The 24139-nt window shown below is 37.2% G+C and overlaps 1 protein-coding gene across 1 annotated transcript in view; it reads left to right on the forward strand.

The window, feature by feature from the left end:
* The window catches only part of LY75 (lymphocyte antigen 75), a 44026-nt gene that overhangs the window by 12721 nt on the left and 7166 nt on the right, over window positions 1-24139 (forward strand). Inside the window, exons 13-29 of the mRNA XM_053947857.1 lie at window positions 782-924; window positions 6435-6516; window positions 7093-7164; window positions 8575-8698; window positions 9539-9574; window positions 9839-10014; window positions 10643-10707; window positions 11546-11622; window positions 12733-12869; window positions 13886-13991; window positions 15896-16056; window positions 16443-16572; window positions 18914-19140; window positions 20868-21036; window positions 22197-22358; window positions 23255-23377; window positions 23811-24005. Coding sequence (XP_053803832.1) covers window positions 782-924; window positions 6435-6516; window positions 7093-7164; window positions 8575-8698; window positions 9539-9574; window positions 9839-10014; window positions 10643-10707; window positions 11546-11622; window positions 12733-12869; window positions 13886-13991; window positions 15896-16056; window positions 16443-16572; window positions 18914-19140; window positions 20868-21036; window positions 22197-22358; window positions 23255-23377; window positions 23811-24005 — 2185 coding nt within the window. The remainder of the gene's footprint in view (window positions 1-781; window positions 925-6434; window positions 6517-7092; window positions 7165-8574; window positions 8699-9538; window positions 9575-9838; window positions 10015-10642; window positions 10708-11545; window positions 11623-12732; window positions 12870-13885; window positions 13992-15895; window positions 16057-16442; window positions 16573-18913; window positions 19141-20867; window positions 21037-22196; window positions 22359-23254; window positions 23378-23810; window positions 24006-24139) is intronic.

Genomic DNA, 24139 nt, shown 5'->3' on the forward strand with positions numbered 1-24139 from the left:
GTTCATTGGATTAATTTTTTTTTCAACTCAGTGTCTGCAATGAACTGTTTCTTGTAAACAGCTCATGTAACAAAGTGGGGAAAGCCAGCTTGAATAACAAGGGTGTGGCCGAGTATCCCAAAGGGATAGGTCTGTGCTGCTGTGCAGCATAGCTGTCCCATAGCTGATGGACATGACAGCTGGCCCTGGCAGATTCTCCACAACTGCTGTTGACCAAATGCAGCATGTCTGTGCAGAGAGATCCAGCTGATGGGAATTGTCTTGGACTGAAACCAAGGGAATCAAGTGGATGCGTTAGCTGAGGTGTACGAGCCAAACTTGCACCTCAGACGCATACAGGTTTCCAAGAACTGTATGCAAAGAACTTTCTTCATGCCAAAGAACTTTCTTCATGCACAGCCCTGAAGTGAGCCCAATTTAAGTGAACATTAGGCTTTATAGTTCACCATAAATTTGAAAGAGCAGCATCCCTTAAAATTACAACTTGACTTGCAGTTGTGGAATGAGCTGGCTGGTGGTTTCTAAAATCTTTCTGGTAAAGAAAAACAGAGGAAGTCCGTCATGTGGAGTATGTTGTGTTTGAAACAAATTTTGTCAGGTAAACTTCAGAGTCTGGCTGGTGTCAAGCAAACTGAAAGAAAAATTGCTAAAAAATCAAGTTCTTTCCCTATGGAAATAAAGTTATTAAATCTCAGGTGTCCATATTTTAGTAGAACAGGAGTGTTTTAAAAATACTGCCTCATGTGTCATTTTTCTGCTCTGATGTTTGGCTGTTGTGAAGTTCTTCCATAGTGAAAGAGTGCTGCGAACCAGGACTTGGGAAGAGGCAGAAAGGTTCTGTGAAGCCCTTGGAGGCCATCTGCCTAGTTTTAGCCACTCAGAAGAAATCAAGGCACTTCATTCTATCCTGAGAAAAATGATCAGGTAACAAACTAGCCATGTTCTAAAACTTTGATTCTGCAGTGGATCTCAAATGCTGCTGCTGACCACAAATGGCAAATATGAGCTTGTGTGTGACACCTGTGTTTCCCACAGAGCACTAAGATGTGGCATTTGAACTGCCTTGCTGGAAAATGTGACGGGAGTACAGCTTGGGCAAATATTTCACATTGCTAGAGGCAGCACAGGAAGAAAAATTTATGTAACGGAAGATGCTCAAAGCTCAAATCTAAGTCTGTTGTTACAAGAAATTATTCCTTCTCTGTGTTGAATTTTGGCACACCTAGATGGTAAACGTACCTACTCTTTACTGGTACATTCTTTAGAGATGAGTTATTATTTCAGTTTTTCAGATAAGTCTCATTTTTATTCATGAAATGCTTCCTGACTAAACTGGGTGCTAACTTTTGAAAATGTGAATAATGTAGTGTCCAGCAATCTGGTTGGCACAGATCCTATTTGGCATAGCTGCACTAACACTACATGGGCAATAGATGGGTGTGCTGAGTGTTCTGGTATCAACAGATTAAATGCTAAATAATTTATGAGTTTAAAGCTTTATTTTTTATCAAATGAACTGTCACTGCAAAGCTTTATTAGGCATTGGTGTGATGTCAGATCCTTGTGTAATATGGTTTTTTTGATTGACAGTCTGTTTTTTAAGAACTTTTGCCTGCTTAAATTCAAATGCTGCCAGTTATGTGATTAAATTTTTTCATCAACAAACTAAATTGGGATTATTACAGAAGCTGACAGCATACAACGCTGTGATTAAATTTTTAAACCTGATGACTGAAGAGGTGCCTTCTTGAGAAACCAGTAAACTTTTTTTAGAAATGCACAAGTCATGAAAATTACTCAGTGTTTATGTTAACAAGAGACAAAACCAAACTTGTATGCTCTATATATAGATAGTTTAGCTTGTATAAAAGCCACTTGTGATTCCTTTGGTAAACTGGCTGAAGTCCCACAATAAAAATCTGTGCACAAATTATTTCTAGCTGCAGACCTTATTAGATGGTTTTGCAATTACAAATTTTGTTTTAGTGCACCTAATCTACTATGAAATGTGAATAGAGAAGTAACATTTTATTTTCCTGCAAGTACTTGGAGCTGCTTTTCAGCTTGGAGACTGTCTGAGGTATTACTTATATTTTCTGTTAGGAGTTTAAAGGTGGAGACTTCTGTCTTTCCAGGAAGTCAGTTGACACACAATGCTCCTGCATTTCCCATAGTTCAGAAATTTCAAACTTAGACTGAAAGATGATAAGTCCCAGTATTTCAATATTATTCCAGCAGAACTTATAATGGGGGTCCATATATTGAGCCTGGTAGAAATTGACTCTGCAGTCGGTGTTGGAGTAACTGCTCATATAAAATATAACTGAAATCACAGTATTTTCATCTGGGCTAACCCCTTTCTTAGCACTTCAGAACATTCTGAACTGAAATACTACATAGTTGATATTGCCTGAGGTATTTTAAATAATGTTTGTTTAGATAACATAAAGAATTGTTGAAGGTAGTTATGCTTTTAAATTACTCAGAGGTGTTGATTACATACATATTTTGGAGGTCAGATGTCAAGGGTAGTTAATCTAAAAATCAAGCTCATTTGAAATAGCAAACCATGTGAATTATTTCACCAAGAACAAATACTTTAGCTACCTGGGAGAAATCATGCTCAGGTGATATTAGACATGATTAGCTGCTGGAGTGTGCTGGCATGCACTTTGTTCGTATGCTCTGTATTTACTCAGTGCAAACTCCAACTTAAAGCATTCATTCAGTGCATTCATTTCAGCTTGGGGAAGGAGCCACACTTCGACTCTCTTGGTTTCAGGTTTTTTCCCCTTGCACAGTTCTCTGGTGACTCACTGAGAATTGTTTGTTTTTAAATGTTAGCTAGAGTCATTTTGGTTCACCAGGAAAAGGGCAGCTTGCCTAGTCCATTCTGTTCTTTACTCAGATTCCACCTTAGAGTCAAATACGAGCCAGAATTGCTCCAGCCAAGTCAGGCTATTGCCATTGAAAAGGAATAGAATTTGCCTGCTAGCCTTCCCTGTCTAGAAGAAATAGGAGATAACCTCATTTGGCTTTAAGGGACGTGATACAGGCAGAACAGATCCATTCAGCTACTTCCATTCTTTTCAGTCTGTGTTTGTGAGCATTCTGCATCTTATAGCTGGTAGCAATGCTGGACACAGGAGAAGAAATAGCTTGGACTGGTTAGAAGTAACGTTTCAGTGAGAATGCCTTACTGGAAAGAAATCTAGGTTGCCTTTTATATGAACAGCTCTGCTGCTGTAATTGTTTTGAGTCTAGAAAGCCTCACAAACACTTGAGTTTGAAAGAAAAAAATCACCTTAACAGAACTGCCAAAACAGCAATAAAGCTGAGATAAAAGTTGTAGTAATTGTGTTAATTCAGCTTCTCTTTTCTTCCACTCAAGAGCAGGTGATTAGCAGGATGTGATTTAGCTAGTGCAGTAGCCTGTTACAGCAGGGAGAACAAGGTGGCCCAGTGGGCTTCATGCAGAGTTTTAGGCCAGCACTGCCTAAGATTAAATAGTGCCTTAAATTGCACCTTTAAGGAGTTGGCCCAGATGTATACTTTGCCTCTTGTCAAGAACTAGGTTGACCTACAATCCCTAAAAGCTACACTTATGCTCTTAATCTTGTGTTGGAGCTGTTATAAAAGGATAGAGAAAATAAGTTTCTATTTTGGCAGTTAGAATTTGATCAGAAAAATTACAGGTTTATAGTCCCTTCACAATCTGAGCTGTATTTATTCGTTCCTGTAGTATTTGACTTTTATGAATGTTTAGCTCTGTGTAAAAGAAAAACCAGCAGTATTCTGCAGAGATTGCTAGAGATTTAGCATCTTTCAGTGTCAGTGTGGAGTCCATTGTAAAGCACAAATTGCATGTATTTTTTAGTTTAAAACTCAGGATACTTCAGGTTTTTAGAGACAGTTTCAGGCATGTAGCTCAAAGAATACCCTGTCACTGATAAATCCATTTTGGTATCAGTCCACAGGATGAATTTTAATGCTTTGCAATGAGGAGACAGATACTTGAAGCACAAGCAAATTCCTTTCAGCTTAATTGCTATCGAGAGTCTTAATTTATCTTTGTCTTAAATGGTTGGTGGAATTCTTTCCTGTGATGAGATGACAGTATAATTTCAGAGGGTTATCAGAAGGCTTTACTGAAGCTTAAAAGTACTGTCAAGAGTAGTGTAGCAGTTACTAAATTGCTCATGGTCATGTCTGAACAATTCCAAAAGAAGCAAAAGAGGTACATTAATGTGTAAGAGCCCAGTCATCTGAAAACATTGTTCTGTGTGCAGGCTAGTAATTGTAAATTGGGAGATAAGCTGGAGAAATTCTTGACCTGACACACTTTTTGTTTTTAATTTATTTATTACACAATAGCCAAATACAAAGTGAAGGAGTTTGAAAAATTGCTCTAGAGCATCAGGTAATTACTGCAAATCGTTTCAAAATGAGTGTCTCAAATTTTCTTTTTAGTAGATATTCCTGTGTGGTGCTCAGCTGCTTAAACTGCACTAAGTCTATAGGTGACAATTAGGAGTGGATCTCTGCCTCTTAATTAGAAGAACAGCCACAGAAGAATGAGCTCCTAAAGGCAAATAGTCAAAAGTCACTTAGCTGCTTGACAGCTTGTGAATGTTTGGCTCACAGTTTTCCCTCTGCAGTGATATGGGGCATTTTGGCTCTTTAAAGGCTCCTTAGTTCTGTCATTGGAAGACTAAAGATTGATCAGTATGATAAAATCACACTAGAGTGATCACACTATCTCACCAATGTCAGAAAACTATTACTGGAGTTGAGAACGAAGAACAAAAAAAAATATATATTTGATGATGGCTGATACTTCCTAAAGGAAACTACCAAGTACTGTTGCCCTTCTTAGATTTCACGTACTTAACTCAAACCCTGGGTTAAGCTGTTTCTTGGTGCTGCACCATCAGTATTTTCAGACTGTTCAGAATCTTTGTGGAGATACGTGTGGAAAGCTAGTGGCAAAGCCTGATTCTGAGTCCATCCCTCCAGATAATAAAGTAATTTCCATAAATTTTCCAAGTTCTGGCTTCAAATCAGAATTTGTCAGTGCTACTTTCTGGGGAGCCTTTTATGAACTCTGACCTCTGCTTGTCAAATGTCTCTGTCCAGTTTTGAGTTAAATTATTTTTGAGTTGTGGTTCCCTCAGACGTGATGTTCTTTTTGTTCAAATCACTTCTCTTCATGCAGATTTAGTCTCCTAAAATATTATAAAGAATAATTGTATCCTTTCCCTGTCTTCAGGAAGATTATACAAGAAAATCTTTAATTCCTGTTAATAACCTAAGCTCTTAATTTCCTCAAATGTCCTGTGTTCTTTCTCTGTATTTGGTGCACCCTGATGAGATAGTGCTGCTGATACAGTTCTACAGGAGCCCTGTAATGTGGCATCAATGCTTTATTGTTGCTGTCAGACCACCTTGATGAGAGTGCCTTTTCCACAGCTCTTCTGCAGTAGGGTTTCATGTAGTCTGTGATTTCATAAGAAACTCACGGTCTTGCTCCCCTCTGCTGCTTCCAGCTGACACTGTCATTCAGAGAAGTGTCTATTGACTTTATTGGGGCAGGGTAGTGGATTGGAGTGAGTTATCATAAAGTTCCGTTTATGAACCCTGCACAAAATTGAATCTTTGAGAATTTGCAGTACAAAACTAATCTTGCAGTTGGATTAGCACCTTTAACTTTGTTACAGCATCTTTTGATTCATAAGCAAAAGAGTATTGTAAAGGTTCTTACTGCAGATTTGAGTAAACATTGTAAACCTCGTTTTTTCAGGTGATTTTGTATCTTAGAACATAACGGAAATTTTAGATTTAAGTGTCTGCTGCTTTTGAAAAATGAGGAAGTAAAATTTAAGAAAAAACCCAGTTCTGACTGGACTAAAATTTCTCCTGCCACTTGTTCATGCAACCATTGAGGCCAGTGGTGTTATGAGGGTGCATGATTGAAATGGGTGCCCATGGTTAGTGTGTTTGTACCTCTTACAAAGTTAAGGGAAATATGCCAGCTCTTTGAGTACAAGCCTTTGTGTGGTTTGAGGAAGAGTGTATTTGAGCTGATGGTATTTGGGAGATAGCCCAAGGTGGACAAGAGAAAGGGAACCAAACTATGTAAACACTCTGTGTGTGACTCTGGAAGAAAAGTGTAGAAAAGAGACCATTGTATCAAATGACAACTGATGAAGTGGTGATGCAGCCCACAGAGGAATTCCCTGGTTTAGTTAGTTTTCTTCTGTGCAGAAGAGGTCCTAGCCCTAGTGTCTATTTTCTCTTTGAAGTACTACAACTTGCAGTAGTAAAACCTTGGTTTTGCTGTTTGGTCCTAAATAATGCCATGCCATAGGTCAGTCTTCCTATTAAATGAGCTGAACCACATGCTTGGCATAAGATTGTATCTTGTTTATTTACAGTAACGACAGATGGGTCTGGATTGGAATGAATAAGAGGAGTCCTGATTCTTTGGGAACCTGGCAATGGAGTGATAACAAACCAGTAAGTTAACTTTTAATCAGGAAGTGTCATGTACTGACTTGTTTCAACTAGGACTGAATTGAAAGTAAATCAATAAATATTTTAATTAAAATTCGTCGGGTCTTTCAACAGATTAATAATTCAGAAGAAGATTATGCACTTAAGAGCTGCCATCCAAGCAGATTTCCAATTAAAAACATATCTTTTACAAGGCTAACCTGATTTCCATCTCCATTATATTGAAATAATTTCACAGAAAAGTAGTAGTAAACATCCAAGAGCTGGTGGAGAGGACGAGAGGACAAGGTGTCTTCATGCCACAAAAGAAGGGAGGGTTTATCAGCACATTTCCTTGTCAGACTTTACCAAAAATACCTTCCTTACTGTAATTGTTTTATTTCTCTGAAATTGTGAGTTCTTCCTCCTCCCCCCTAAAAAACAGATATGGAGACTCAGAACTGAAGGAGTAACTGCCATTCAACACATATTTTAATAGTAATAAACATAATGGGACCCCAGGTTTGGATGGTTATCTCTTGGGATCGCCACAGCTGAATGTCAGATGCTGATTCTTTCACCCTGTCACTCATCCTGTAGGTAACCAGTGTTGTTATGCCACTCGACTATCTGGAAGATGAGTATGATACAAGAGACTGTGCTGCATTAAAGGTTAGTTTCAAGGTTTTTAATAATGTGTGCTTTAACTTGGAAAAATACTTTCTCCAGTTGTAAACTGAATTTAGGTTTAGATGTTTTCTTAGCATAGTGAAAAAGCTGTGTTCCTTTTATCAGTCTAAAAGTGTTCCTTTTATCAATCTACACCTATTACAAATGTTCCCTTAATTAAGTATTTTTTATGAGTTAAGTGCTATGCTAATGATAACCTTACATAGGACTTCTTTTGAACCTTTTTTAACTGCAAAATATTTTAGTAACAATGCTATTCTGTATTGCATAGTGCTATACTGTGGATCTCTTGATATATTACGTATAATTCTTAAGGACGTGTCATGGAATTTAAAACAAAAAAGCACAGAGAGCCCTAACAGTAACTTTTAAAAATCTGTATTAGCTTTTCTTAACTGCAGATTAAGAAAAAATTTGAAACCTGAAGAAGGGAAATACAGTAGCAGGAGAGAGCATGTGTTTGTGTTTATTGTGTGTATTTCCTTGTTTACTTGTGAAATAGACTGTATGTTCTCTGTTGGTTTCTAATTTCAAATGTCAGACCTCAGCTTGATTCCTGATTAAGCTCTTCAATACTTAATTTAGTCTTGATGGTATGAGTTTTAAAATAGCCTTTCATTTTTCTGAAGTATCATGTGACTTTTTGCAGTACCTACCATCCCTTTTAACCTAAATAGAACCACCTCTGCTCTTAGGATTTACTGGGGGAAAGGATAATTGCATCCCTTTCCTTCTGTTCAGCCGTTTCCCTCATTTGCTTCTCCTGTGTTCATGACCCCAGACTGGCAGCCTGGTCAGCATTGAGCTCCTAAAATTTTAGACCCAGGAGAGCACTTTGAAGGGAATGCTGTAATTGTAGTAACTTTCCTCTCCTGCCTACTAGTTATAGACATGTTATTTCAGTAAACAAGAAAAAATTCTCCTACTGGAGAGACCAGGAAGAGTGAAGTCAGTTCAGAACTTGATTGTAAGAAATAATTTTAAATAAGAATGATTGTTTCTGTGCCATTTCAGATGGTTTCTTCTTTTCAGCAGAAATGAGATTCATTTCAGGGGAACAAGTTGCAATAGATAATTTAATAATAAGCATCGATGAGAAACTGGGCACTAAAAATCCCTAAGAAACATTATTTCTAGAAAAAACTTCTAAGATGTTTGTATGTAGACTGACCTTAAGCCCTTTATGTAATTGCTTCACAACATTAGCTAACATGGAGAGTTATAGTTGAAGTTATAGCTGTATCTGCTCTTTTATTTGCAAAATAAATTGTGTGACTAACAACACTGTAAAATACACTGACTTTGCCAAAGGACCTTTTTATTATAATTTAATTTTCCGTTTCAAAGGCCTATGCTGTCCTAACTCAGTTCTCTGTTTCTATTTGTATGCAGACCTCACAGTTTTCACGGAGATCGTTTTGGAGATTTTATTTCCATGAAGGCAGAGACCTTGAATTTTACTTCAGGCCTTTTGATTGTGAAGCTAAGCTTGAATGGGTCTGTCAGATAACAAAAGGTAAACTGCAGTTACATCCATCTGTTTGTATAAAGAGTTTAATACAATGAGTTGTAATTATTGCCCTATAATAGAAACTTTGCAAACAGTATTTTATTGTTTCTTCTCTGAACTGCTAAGAGGACAGTATATTAAATGTCTCACTGATGTCACATACAAACAGATGTACATTTAGATCAGAAACTGACCCTGAGGAGGATGCAGTATCACTGCTCTTGTATTCTTTCTAGTCCCATGAAGTAAGAAGTGCTTTCTTGTGTGGTGATATAAGCCACTGAGTTGCAGCATTTGTGGATTTGACTTAATCTTTCTTAGTGATATTTTTAACTAAATCACCAGAAGTATTTTGGGTGTACAGTTTGCTTCAACCTTAGGTGAACTAGCCTTCTTCTGGTAAAACTGGTGTACTAGCTCCTCATTGTAGTGAAACAGAGGAGTGGGAATACAAAAGAATAGCATGGCATATCTGCACAGATCCAGGCTTTTTCATGCAGTATGAAATGTAATCCAGTAGACTTTTACATTTGAGTTGTTGATTAAAAGGTTTCTTGGGATGAAACTTTCTTGTTGGGGTGAGATTCTGGTAGAAATACTACTTTGATGCTTGAGAGATGAAAGAACCACAGATATGTAAGATGGAGGTATGCAGTACTCCCATTAATTTTATATCAGCTAATTTTAAACTATTAAACCTGTGTATGATTTCATTCTCCTCTTTTTTTTTTTTTTTTTCATCATGAATACTGAGAAGTATGAGTACTAACCATCACTTCTATTATTGCTGGCCACAGTCCTGTTAGAAAGTGAATTCAGTGACTTTTCCTTTTCTCCTCTGGACAGGTAGCACTCCAAAGACACCAGAGTGGTATATACCAGGTAATTTGACTTCTTTTGTATTTTTCCGCTATATGTGTAGGGTTGTTTATACTCAATAGCTTTTATTAGTTTTGTTACATTACTATTGCAATAGCTGTTTGATACGAGAAAAGGTTATGATGGATAGAATTTGATTTTGAGAGAGTTCAAAATGCAGAGCATTGACTCTTCCAGTGTCAAATTGAGATTTCTTAATACATTCAGAGAAAGAAAAGATTTGTTTTTCAGAATTAATTTCTTACTCGTGGTATTTCTTCTGTGTAGATGAAATTGGAATTCATGGAGCCCCGCTTGTTGTTGATGGAGCAGAGCTGTGGTTTGTACCAGATAAAAACCTGAGCTACCAGGAAGCGATTTTCTACTGTCAAAAAAACGATAGTGATTTAGCCTCTGTAGACTCCTACCCAAAACTCAGGACAATACTATCTCAAATAGAAAAGGTAAGGGGGTGTAATCTGTTTTCACAGTTACTTTCCCTTGCAGGGAAATTTACTTGCCAAGTTTTCCAGTATAAGAAAATATTAGTCCTAATTTCTTTTTCCTGTTGGCCTCAAATGGTTTTCAATTGTACTTAAAAGGAAAAGATTGGATAAAATAATTACTTAAATTATTATTATTTATTATTGTTATTATTATTATTTAATTATAATTATTTTAATGGCAGTCTGGTAAACTTTTAAGTTTTTAAATTTAAAAGTAGGTTTAACAACATTTAAAAAAAACGCAAAACTCTCTGAATGGTGAAAAAATGTCATAGCAGGACTGCCATTGTCTGCAGATGTTTAATTAACAATTGTGCTAGTTCCTAATTTTGTGCACAGGACAACATATAGTTTTTCACCTGGTGAGAGGATTTAATTAGAAATGCCAGATGGTCTGATAGGCTTTATGGAAGGGGTTTGTGTTGTTCATGGCATGAAAGTACATTCTTGTAAGGCGTTGGAGAAAAACATGTCAAGTTTCTCTACCTCTGTGACTAATTGTGTCACGTTATTCTATGTTTGGTAGAGTCAAGAGCTTTTTCTATGTGGGTTGTAAAATACTGGATTTTGTTCTTTACTTCCACAGTTATCAAACAGCGAACAGAAGTGGTGGCTGAAGTTTATTGATTATGGCTACAGCTATCATTCACCGTATGTAGAATAATTATGAGATGTTTTATTGTAAGCTTTAATTTGCTTTTTAGGAATTGTTAACTAGAGTAGTTAATTCATAGTAATTTTATTGTAACAGAGTTAGCAATCCATTTCTTGTGTGTGTTATCAAAGCCTCTAGATTTTGGGCTGTTGGCCTTAGGCATCTTAGTTTTCTTCTGTGAATCCTTGAAATGTGTGATCCTAGTAGCTAATATATTCCCTTGATCTTTGAAATGCTTTTATTGGGGTTTTGGGCCAACTTCTATGTTCTGTTATCATTTGGAGAACTGACCAAAAAAAAAAGTGCCCAGTCTATTGACTTTGAGGATTGAGGAATACCCAAGAACAGGGAATAGGACATGTTTAAGACATCACTCTTCTAGTTAGGTAATGCCAAAGTGTTGGCGGACTTTTAGTATAGCCTTGTAGAGCTGGGATGACTCACAGCAAATCTTGCATCATTCCCTTCTTGGCTGCAGAGAAGATTCACTGGCTTCTTACAAGGAAGGTCCTTCACTTTCCAAAATACCACAGCAATGCACTATTGTGAAAAGAAAACCAGAGCTATTTCCTATTCCCTTCACTTGTCCTGGCAATGTGCTGTGATTGCAGCATGGTAATAAATAACCTCATTCTGCACATCTCAACACAGTTAATTTGGGCATGGTACATAACTGCTGAACCTACCACATATTTATTTCTATCCTAGTTTGTGTAGGACATCTAGAAACAGTTAATAGCCCAAATTTTTGTTTGAACTGACATGGTTGCTATCAGAGCTTCTTTGTGAAGGTCACATTGGATTGGAGATTAATTCTGAAATATTTATATCCAGTTTACAGTTATTTCCACGCTTCCATGATAGATTACTGAGAGATTGCTGGTATATTTCCAGAAAGAACTGGTATAGAGGTAAGGTTGTTTTTATTTTTCACCCTCTCTGCTATTGTTGTGTTTATTTGCAAAGAAAAAAAAGTAGTAATTACTCTTCTACCCAAACTCTTCTATTAAATGCAGATTGATACCAAATTAGGAGTGAATGGCTTCTTCGTGATAATCTGATTGACTGTTGAATCATTTGTTACTTCCTCATGGTAGAAGCCATGGTAATATTTCTTAATGGCCAGAGGCAAACCTGAATTCAAATGATAATTTTTTTATGATAGCTTGTCACTCTTTTTGAAACAGAAATTAATTAGGTGAAATCTGGTTTTGATGGCTGCCTTTTTGTGTTTTGCTACATATTCTGAGGTCTGGAGTTTGTCTGAGAGCTGTAGTTAGAGAGGTTGACTCTGTATTTGCAGCTGTGTACATATCTGGAGACTCAAATTCCATTAACTATTGGAGTCATGTTGTAAGAGATAGACGAGTAATGAAAAAGCCGCCTGGTGGTACTTGAAGTGTATTGCTTCCTTTTTTCAACACTTATGTTGAGGAAAATGTGTAACCTCCAGAGAACAAGAAGCTCCTCCTGTCTTCTACCATTTCCATTTAAAGCATGTTTACCCCATTATTCAGTTGTTTGCTGCTGAAATCTTTTCATCTCTGTTAGCCAAAAATTGCTCTAGACTAGGAAGTCAGTCCATTTATGACTGCAGGAGTCATGTAAAGCAGTGCAGGTCAGATGCTCTCTGTGTAGATGTTGAAGGATTTCTTTTGGCTTTTTTTGACAATTAGGTGTACCCTCTTTGCAGAATACAAGGTTAGTCCTCATATACAAAATCTTTTTTTAATAATATCCTGTTTTCAAGTTCTCTCTGCCTGTATGAAGTGTTAATACTGGAAGTAAGAGTGAGACTCTGGATCTTTAGGAATACTGTACTACTGTCTGTTATAAATTATTTATGTTTACCTTCTGCTGTACTGCTATTTTTAATGCTTTCAGTTGCATAGTAGTTCACTGTGGTTGCACCAAAAAGGGTTTCCCTTCAGATTGGTCTTTGTCATGTCATAAAGTATGGAAAGGAAATGGAGTGTGATAAGCATTGCCATAACTGTTTTTTAAAACTTTTTTTTCTGCAGACTACCCAGTTAACTGTAATGTGAAACTGCCCTTCATCTGTGAAAAAAATAATGCCTCCTTACTAGAGAAACATGATCCCAGTTACCGCCCAGTCAGAGGAGGTTGCCCTAAAGGCTGGCATCAGTTCCGGAATAAGGTACAGAGATAACACAGATTCATCGTCCTTGCCAAATCTTCACAGTCCAGTAAGATGGAATGCCTTTCTAAAAGAAAGGAGGAGGTAGCCCCTCTGTTGAGGAATAGACTAGAAATGGACTTTTGAAAACTAAGTGTAGTGATTAAAATAATCTCCTCCCCTTTTTGTCCCTTGTTCAGGATTGATGGTTTCTTAAATTCAAAGCATTTATTTTCAGATTGTTTTGCTTCCCCATCGCCACACATTTAGATCCAAGAACATTGGTTGTATTGTCTAGTCTTGGGCTTCTACTTTGAATGAAGAGAAGGATTAGAAAGGGAGAGGATGAGGGTTCTGTGGCAGAAGCATATTGTGTCTCTTCTGGAGTAATCATAGGCAGCAAGGTGGCAGACACTATTTCCTGAGTTGCCTTAGAGACTAGACTTACCTAAGACTTAGTGAGCAGCTTTTATGATTAACCAACAAGTCAGAATCCATAGTATTATTAATTATTTCAGTCCTACATTTAAGGCAGTCATCTAAAATCTTAATGAGACTCATTGCTGTTGTTTGCTCCACCATTATTCTGTACGTGTGCATCAAATCTGCACATTACGTTGTGCCAAGGTTTGCAAAGTTACTTCACATCATTACAGAATAGACCTTGGAGTTCCCAGGTAGTTTTTCCCCAAAGGTAGCTTATTACAAGTTCCTGACCAGCACTATCTGGCTGCAGAGTTCATGTGCGAGTTCTCATTCCTAAAACAGTACATGATTCTGAGGTAGCAAATAGGAATTACTGAATATGAGTGAGGCATTAGTCAGGGAGATCATTTTATATTTAGCTACTCTGCTGAACCAAATAAACGTTGGCAGCTAGTATCAGGTCCCTTGTTTTCTGAAAAAAAAATAGTTATATTTTATTGCAGGAAATGAGAAGTGAGTTTTTAGGGTTGGTTTAAGAACCTTTACGTATTGATTTATGTCTTAGGCAGAATGGTATGGTGAAAATAATTTTCATTATATTTATTTTGCAGTGTTTTCTAAAGATGAAACCCGAACATTTAACATTTAATGCAGCTAATGAAAAGTGTGTAACTTTTGGAGGCTCTCTTCCATCTATCTCAGATCAAGCTGACCAAGGTATGGTGGTGAACTGGAGCACTTCAGTATGCAGCTTCTCTTCTATATTCAGAATAGTTCTGCTTAAGAACTTGAACTTTAATAACTTGGTTATCCACAGGCATACTAGGAGCATTCTAAAAATCCAGGACTGATTAAAAATGTGTTGTCTGTTGTTTGCATCGCTGGAAACATAACATGGAAATGCAGTTAGCAGACATTTGAACTAGTTTGAAGAGCAGCTTCTCTTACATGATCTTAACCTGTTACAAAAAGAAAAAAGTTAGAAAACCTTGCACTGAGAGTTGAGCATGAAAGGATCATCACTGAATGAAGAATTGTTTGGCTTTGCAAGCTGAAACATAACTGAGACTGTAGACTTTGCTCTGTGAAAAACCACCATAGAAGCTGCTTCCAAGAGAAGCTCAGCTGTGCATGTGGGAATGAGGTGGCAAATACAATGCCAGCTGGAGCACAGGACCCTTTGTTTCTTGCATGTGCTGAGCAGCTTAATGTGGCAATGTGTCCAAAGTGACCCCCTTTGAGCTCTTCAGGACACTGATGGGAGGATGGAAAGCAGGAAGACTGGAAGACAGAACTTCCAGTTCAACTAAGGTCAATGAGAGAAATGCAGTGAGGGAGAAATGGTTCACATTGGCTGCAAGTAATGTTCAGCAATAAACCACTGAATGATATGGCTGAATTTGCAGCTATGTTCTTGTGGATGATTAAGAGTTCTCTGAGGGTGTATCTGAAGTAGCTCAGTTGAATTCTGCAGTGCCCACAGTGCATGTTTTCTTTATAAGCAAATAACCTCTTGCCAAACAAAATATGGTAAATAGACTAGAGAAGTCAATAGTGTACCTGCAGGCAGCAGCTTAATGGTAATTTTCTTTTCACTGCTGTTATTGGGGAGGAATAGGGTTATGTACAGGAATATACATGTCTCAGGCCTGTGTGTTTTTGTATGCATTTAAGGTTGGGAGAGCACAGCCATTCTGAAATGTAACGTAACAGGATCCCTCGTGTGATTTGGTGCATTTGAAAGTGTTTGTTATTGTGTCTTGTTTGTTTTTCTTTGTGTGGTGGAGACCACCTATATGGAAAGGAGACAAGAGTCCTCTTAAAATGTACTTCTTTTTGTGGGCTGCCTCTGCTCCTCCCGGTGATACTAGGGGCTAGTCCTGACCTGCAAATCTACAGTGGCTTTGTCTGGTTCAGAAAATAGGCTGTGGCTAGTCTGGCATGTAACCAATAGCTGAAACATGTCAGCAGTAGCTAATTACATAGCTTCGATTTGTCTTCCTAAACTAGTCAATTTAGTGAATGCCTTTGATGCCTGGGGGGTTACCAAAGCCCATTGTTTATTGCCAGAATGCTTACTAAGAAGGATCTGATTTAAGGTTTACCTGGCTGAATTTTTTTCAGCTAAATCTGACTTCCTTTGACCTGTCTTGCTGTCTCTGATGGTGAGGTGGACAAACTCTGTCAGAATCCAAAAAACATTCTGATTTATGGTATGTAAAAGAGAAAGATGGGAGATAAGACTTCCTCCATCAATTCAGAAAGGGCAGCAAGACAAGAGAAGATATTGCAAGCTTGTGGAAAAGCAGCTGCTTAAATTTGTGCGTGAATAAAAGACTCCAAATTAGTGGGCGGAGGAACAGGTTAAATCACCTACATTCTCCTTAGCTCAGAATTTGAAGGACAAATATCAATAGCCTGCTCCTTTCAGATAAAATCAGTATGAAAGGTGTTACCAGATGGAAGGAAGGGATGATAAGCATTCATCAGTCATGAACGGCTGGAAAAATTAAATTAACACAAACAGGGATTGCATTGTCTTCCTTATAAGAAGTATTCTTTCAGAGATTTACTGTTGTTTTCCTAACCACAATATGTACATTTACTCTTCTGTCCAACAGATTATATAACATCCTTGCTTCCTGGCCTGCCAAAAGATATTTGGATTGGTTTACAGTTCCTGTTCAGTACAAGGGAAAACAAATGGATAGATGAGAGTAGACTGTTGTATAGTAACTTTCACCCACTCCTGACAGGGAGATTAAGGAAAATTCCACTGGATGTAAGTTCTTACTTTTGACTTCTCTTGCCTATTGAGTAATGAAATTTGGAATGTTGTGTCAAAAAAGAAAAAACAATGTAACACACCAAATTCCCCAATTAGTTATTTTAATTGGCCAACAGGGTGGCTGACAGTACTGGAGTTCTGTTTACTTTTACTTGGACAGCTACTTCTGAAGTGTATTTAGCTTAGGAAAACTTTCTGAGTCCAGGCATCTGGTAGTGTCTGTAAAACAGGTAAGCTGTATAAGCTGTATTGCACCACTCCTTTGAAACTTTTTAAACAAGTTCAGACAGCTGGGGTTCTCCTAGACTCATGTTACTTCACCTCTACACAAGTATGTTTGTACCTTATTTGAGTCTGATAAGGATATTTCTGTTTCTCAGCTTTTTGATGAAGAATTTAATAATCAGTGCGGTGTAATCCTCAATGATCCCAAATCACAATATGTTGGAACATGGAATTTCACTGCTTGTGCTGACAGGCACTTCTTGGGTATATGCCAGCGGTCTGTAGGTAAGTCTGAAGAGTCAAAATAAATTGCAGCCAGAGTTTTAACTTAAGGTGCAGGTGCCAGGAGACTTTAATGCATGTAAATGATTTCACTTGACGAGCAAGATTCTTGTAGAGACTGAGAAGGTAAATTTTAGAAAAGCAGAGTGTAGAGGAGGATCTGGGGCTTGTTTTGTCAGCCATTCAGAATTTTTCCTCTTGTTTTTCATAGCCAGTTCAGGGAGAATCTGTTTTCCTGAGAGACTTTGTGCGGTTTCAGTGGAATTGCACTTCAGCAGACAGGTCTTAATGTTCTGTGTGTATAGAGGTCATGTACACTGAGGGGTGGAACAAGTGACTCCTTTTTCCTTTTCAGAAGTGTGGAAGTGAGAAGGCCTAGGAAGGAATCTCACAATATTTATATCCTCCTTAAATACATCCTCTTTTAGTTCTATGAGAATGTAAAGTATCATAGATTTTTAATATTGAAGTTGGTCTCTCCCCAGAGCAAACTTGAAAGTTGGTGTGAGTGGGATTTTTTAATATGAACTAAAAATAATATTCAAATGTACCCGTGTGGGTTGGCCAATACCAATTACTGGAATAAGATCAAACACATATAGTTATTATGTACATATAATTACTGCTATGGGCTAATGTTCAGCATACCCACTTCTGAGTAGGTTCCTTTATATAAATAATCCTTTTAAGTGATGAACATGCTATCTTCTAAAAAAAAAAATCAAACACAAAGAAACCTAGGTGTACAAAACGCCCAAGACTATACCCACCTTCTTCATTCTCAAATAGGCAGAGATTTCCACCTCCACCACCATCTCCATTTAACATACATCTTCTGTACTCAGTGCCAAATACTCCAGAAATTCTAAGTGTGAAGATGTCATAAAAATGTGAAAAGGAGACTTCTATGAATTGAAGGTTGATAATGTATCTATTTATATCAATCTTTTATTAGTCTGGAGTGACTACTCAACGTTTCTTTGCCACAGTTATAGTAGGTGTACTGAGAAAGGTTTTTGACCTGACAGAGAATGTGTCCTGCTATGGTCTGGTCTTCTACTGTGTTAGGGATCTAAGCATAGTTTGGGTTGGGAGGGATCTCAGCAGGTTGTAGAGACAGTTGTGAGAGAGTCCAAGCTGTCTAGGGCTTTATCACCAGGAAAAAGATGGTTCACATTCATTGGAAATCTTAGCATGATTGTGATTTGCAGAATTTCTTGAGATGGTAATCATCAGCAATTATTTTTTCTGAAGTGAACATTTTACTTACTGCCTTGTTTGCAATTTGGTACCCATGATGTGTGATAGCACCCTGGGTTCCATGGTTCTCTTTTGTAGCTGTTTACTAAGTGAAAGCATTTGGCAGCAGACAGAAACCACGTGAAACAATCTGTTTGAGCCTTGTCAGTTTTCTGATCTATTGAAAGCTGTAAATATCAAATTAATATTGTGCTTCTGTCATCTTGTGTTTTGGAAAACGGCCGTCAGCCAATCAATCAGCCATTTATATACTGGTATTTTTAGAATGATGCCTCCCCTCAACGCTTGCAGGCCTTTTTCTACTTCAAGTATTTTAAATATCTAGAGGGTTCTGCCTTTTGTAGAATGAGTTTATTTTTGGTTGTGCATAAAGCTTTTGGGGTTACCATTTGTATGCCTAACCCTAGCACCCACAGGAGTATTTACCTCTTCTTTTAACTGCAATAGCCATGCATCACTGAGCTGTGCCTTCAGGTGTGGTGATGGTAACTGTGATAACACTCTGTGCTCAGAGCACAAATAGTGAATTATATCCCTCCCTATGCAAGCTGGATTTTCTGCAGTTAGTTAAGTGGAGGCAAAAACAGTTCTCACTGTGTTCATGGATGGCAGTAAGGAGTTCTGGAACTGTGCTGTACCAAGATCTGCAGACAGGTTTGCATGAGCATAAATCCACAGGTTCCACGGAGATAAATGAGTCAAGTTTAGCTGTTGCTATATTGCAGCAGAGAGCACTTACTCTCTTGCATTTGTGTATAATTATAGAATATATTTTTAATTCAATAAATTGTTTAGCAATTAATTAAAAATAACATATAAAAATATGTGCATCTAAGCTGAGAAAAAGATATTTAATAATACATTGGCTGAAAATAATAATTATTTTTTTAATATGTATTTTTATATCTAATATATCAATGATGTTTGCTTCTAATTATAATTATCAGCATAACCTACTATCTAAGATTTTTTTTTTCCCCAATGTAGACCAACAGGTTTTTCTGATTGTTGCAGAGACATTGGGAGTTTAAAATGTATTACAGTATATCACTACCTAAATACTGGATTTCTTTCTTATGTATAGGAACTGCTGATAACCAGACAGAGCAAGTCATTAATGAAACATTGAGCTATCAAAATGTTCAATACATGTTAATTCTGAAGAATTTGTCCTGGAATGATGCAATGGCTGCATGCATAAGTAACAAGATGCAACTGGTTAGCATCACAGATCAGTTCCAGCAGGCCTTTCTTGCTGTTCAGGCTGCTCTTCATAATTACCCACTCTGGACTGGACTCTTCAGCAGAGATGTAAGTTTTGTTTTTTCCTCAGTCTGTGGCTTAAGGTAATTTTTACAGTTGTGTGAGGCAAAACCTGAGTTAAAGAAATGCAGTGACAAATTGCTTTCTGGACTAATTGTTTTAATTAAGTGATAACCATCTGGAGTGTCTCAAGATAAATGTTTTAAACCTTCAGTTCTCCAAGTTACATATTCCTGTACTCTACTGGATGAATTGATGATGATGATAAAATTATTTTTAAAAACTGATAATGAAGGGATATATTGTAGGGTGGCAGCAACATAGGTTACTGAGTCATCTCTTTTGTTAACAAATGAGTAACGAGTGTTGCCATTTAATATCATCACCACAGTACCACTCTAGAAAGATGACCCAAAAATCTGTTTTGGAAGGGCAAAGCTAGAAGTGGCAAATAAAATTCAAAATGAATCATTGAATACTTGTGGAGATACACTTCTGAAGTTTAACTTAGATTCTGTTGTTACTTCATGTTATTTGCACCCATGTTTTGAGTTGGAGGGAGGCATCTCTAAGACAGGTTAGTGGGTCTTTCTTTCTCCCTATGGCTTTCTTTGGTCAAAAAAAATTAAAATAATGCAGGGAGTGCTGCTTTTTATCTTCATTAGCTGGAGGACCTCTTGAAAATCTTTATTGTGGATTGAGAGGTGTCTCAGTTGTTACTGGGGTGGCTTGGGCTTGCTGGCAGGGTTTATCTTTTTTTGTTACGCACATACATCTGGAGATACTTGCAAGAAAAAAGTTAGAATTTTTTAGAAGTGCCTTACCTACAAAGTATGGTGGTGTTCACTCAGCACTGTGGTGTTATATTCTTCTATTGTCAGTTCTGAGCTACTGAATACTTTAGCAAATAGGGGAAAACAGAAATTTGAGTATATACTTCATGGAGAATATTTTTAAATTTTTAAAGGAAACAACCATGTAATCTTAGTGAAAATGGGGAAACCAGACAACCTATTTTCCCATCTCTTCAGATTTTTTTTAATCTGTAAGTGACGATCAAATGATTCATTTTGGGGCATATAGCTCGGGCATGCACTGGCTATTCACTATTGCAACACTTCATTATTTGGCCACAATTAGAATGTCACGTGAAAGGAAATTATAATGCAACTGGTCAACAGAACTTGTTACTCCAGTGCTGCAATCAGACACAAGGATACAAGATAAATTACACAACAGTAGGGGGATTTCCCAAAGACTTTAAAATGTTAGATTTTTAAAGGCTAGCATGCTACTTGTATGTGGGTTTTTTCTTCTTGCATCCTCCAGGGCAGGAACAAGTATGATATATTAAATAAATTAAGTATTTGATAATTACTTTCAACTCAATATGGAGTAACTGAGACTGGACTTTCTTCTCAGTTATTACCAGTTTTCCAAGACCAGGAGATTATATCCACCATTGCTTTGCAGATGCAAATGATGCAGTTTGGACATCCCATTGCTAGGCCTTCCTCCCTAAGTACAGTAGTGAAAGATCACCTTTGGATAATTTGCAGTTCAGCTAATTTGTATTTTTGCAACTGCAGAACTTAAAATAACAAAGCTTCATATATTGTGAGCAGGAAATCAGCTCATGAGGGCAGTGGAACACTTACAGTTCTCATCAGAGACACTGAAAATGTCTAGCCAGTGTAAATATATTATCATACCATTTTCTGCACCTTATTTTTTTTTACTGTGTAAGCTCACCCCTTTTGCTTAAATAATGCTAGGGTGGAAAGCATTATGGCTGGCTGGATGGGAAACATGTGAGTTTTAGTCGCTGGTCTGAAGATGATGAAGAAACAAATGAAGAATGTGTGTTTTTGGATACTGATGGCTTTTGGAGAACTTCTGACTGTTCCTCAGAAAATCGAGGAGCTATTTGCTATGCATCAGAAAGTATGTATGCTACCATAATTTTTGTAAAAGTTGACTTTTATTTTATTACAAAATAAATTCAATTATTCCAGCTTCTAACTTCAAAATTACAACTTTTTAAAACTTACATTTTCTCCGACAGTCTGATTTCTATGCCATTAAAAAAAAAACTAGCTTCAAAGACAGGGGGCATGCAACTGTTGGTCCTAATCTAATTGTACCTTAGAAATAAATTCAGCATGGATGCATTGGGTCAGTAGCCTTATTGCCAACTGATTCTGTCTTTGCACTGCTTCTCTAAGACTGTTCCATACTAATCTCTCCCACTTGCCTGTGGGAGAAGATTAAAATATCTCTGTACTGTTTACATCTTAATACTGGGACCTCCTGAAATCTGTTCAGACATGGAAGTCTTGTACAGAGAGAAGGTACATGGCTATATGGAGAAGAAGGGTAGAAGGTAGACACTGAATTGAAAATTAACATCATCTGAAGTTCACAAAACCCTTTTAAATACCTACTAATTATAACAAGACAGGGATATAATAGGATGTGTTTTTTTTTATTTCCAGGAAAGAGCTGTGCTAGTTGTGTATCCTTCAGAAAAAGATTTTTCTGAGAGATCAGCACAGACTTCTTCTCTATGAGATCATAATTATTTATTTTGGTTTTGTTCTGTGAGGAGGCACAAGCCATTGTACATCTTGAGTCACAGTAGTGTGGTGTTATGACATCATAAACTATTTTGTGCTTACAAGCCAGGGAACTGTAGGAAGAGTCCTCCTCACTCCTCAAATATTAGATAAAGCCTTAGAACTAAGATGTGTTGCTAGCTGTGAAGCAGCTTATTTGTTACAGTGATCTGCCATGCACTAGAGTCAATAAGAGCTTTTGGTTATTGGCCTACACTTAGCACTTTTATGTAGGGATTTTATATTTAAACCTATTTAAAATAACTGTGAAAACTTGCAAGTATCTGTATTCTTTAGTAGAGCTTATTGTTGGCTTGTTACTTTAAAAAAATCACCATCATGGGGAAACTGAAAATAACACATTTAAAGGATGACAGCTTAATTTGTCTTTCAGTGTTTTTAAGTGGTACCTAAAAGTGGTTTGTGGGGTGCCAAGTCAGGTGGTGTTATTAGTAATTCATGTCCTGATGTTGTCTTGTCTTTTTTTAGAGAAGACTGAAAAAGAACAAGTTACACAAGTGAAATGCCCACATAAGATTAAAAATACACCCTGGATATCATTTAGAAATAACTGTTACACTTTTATGATAACAAAAAATAGATGGAGAGAACTGAAACCTCAAGAAGCTCATCATTTATGCAGGAACATGAGTAAGTACTTTGTCATACTGCAGGTATTTATGGATTTAGATCAGCTTGGAGGAGATGAGTGTTAGATCTGAGTCACTGTCTTAACAATGACAGACAGCAGAGTGAATGTTGAGAAAGGCTGTGTAGCAGTAATGCAGCACTGCCTGATGCTGTTTTCCCTTGCTTACCCTGATAAAAAGTGCCAGAGCATGGATAGGAGAGTTGAAGAAAGAGGTGGCTTGGAACTCCTGAACTCTGAGATCTCTGAAAAATTACGGGTTTTTGTGTTTGGTCAGGGGCTTTGTTATAAATATGCCAATTTTAAATAGTTTGGGTAATTGTTATACCCTTGGCAGCATTCTGGCTTCACAGTTACATTTACTTTGTGGTTTCCTGCTGCCTCCAGCTTTTCCATGTGGAACACTTAAGTGAACAAAGTAAATAGACTGAAAAGCACGTGGACATTTTCTGTCCATCCTGAATTAAGCTTTCCTCTTGGTATTAAACCTTCAGACATTCATCTTTCCAAAAATTATTTTAATTTTTTTGTGAATTAATTTCAATTTGGTCTTTTTCTTAATACTGTTTCTCTGCTAGGGCAGTTCAAGCATGAAAGTTTGCTGGTATTTTTATGTTCTATGTGGAGAATTTTCACTACATACAACTTGAAGTGACAGTAGGGCCCACAAACATCTCTGGAGCGGAAATCTTTCACTTATCCACAAAACCAGGGATAGAACCATAGATAATACATTTGAAAATTGTTTTTGCACTGTTCAATTAGTTATGTTGTAAAGATCTGGCCTTTACAGAGGTTGACCTATCTGTAATAATTGTTAACATGAATAGAAAAAAAACTTTATTTTTTAACTTAAAGGTGAATTTGTAAGAAAGTAATGTAAAAAAATTTTCAACAGACCCCGAAGCATTTGTCCTGAATGTTCGGGATGAAGAGGAGAATAACTTCATTACTGAGCAGCTTCATTCCTTCAGCGGTCTGGCTCTGTGGGTCTGGCTCGGTGTGATTTATGATGACAGTGGTAAGATTTAAGGGTTTGGTTTTTTTCTTATTAACTGGATCAGAGACAAAACTTGCAGCATTAAGTGCATGTTTCTTGCATGTTTCAGTTTATAACTAAAGTCAAAGTGAGTGCAAACCTGTAATAATTATTTATATTTGTGCTTATCTTCTAGAATAAAATATCCTGACATGCTCTCTGTTTGAGCGATAGTCAATCCAGTATGTTCTGTTTAGTCTAAATTTGATTTCCCTGGAAAGCAGGTCTTAAAGTGGCCAGGATGAGTAATGCTAAAATATTTAGCATTGAATATGGAACTGATTTAGAATAACTTGCAGTATACCAGCATTTTTTCCAAAGTGAACATCTGTTAATATCATTAATATATTCAAAGTTAAATGGTATTTGTAGACATAATGCCAGTGGTTTAATAAATATGCAATGTTTTCCACAGATAAAGTTCTCAAGTGGTATGATGAAACTCATCTGACTTACAATAACTGGAGGCTGGGAAGACCTATCATAAAGAAGAACAGTTTTTTTGCTGGTGTAAATCTTGATGGGTTTTGGGATATTTATAATTATTCCCAAAGTTGGCATGCTAATCACTACAACATGTACAGTATTCTCGCCTGTAAAATCGAAAGGGGTGAGTAGTATTGAAGTGTTGGATGAGGGTCATAAATCATGGTTCCTGTTGAATAAGGCTTTGGTTTTGCTCCTAGTGAAACACATGGCACAGCTGTCATGAGCATCTGGGGTCATCTGGTCAGTCTGCATCAC

This window comes from Vidua chalybeata, chromosome 7 (assembly GCF_026979565.1).
Source record: "Vidua chalybeata isolate OUT-0048 chromosome 7, bVidCha1 merged haplotype, whole genome shotgun sequence".
In the NCBI taxonomy this organism is placed as follows: domain Eukaryota; kingdom Metazoa; phylum Chordata; class Aves; order Passeriformes; family Viduidae; genus Vidua; species Vidua chalybeata.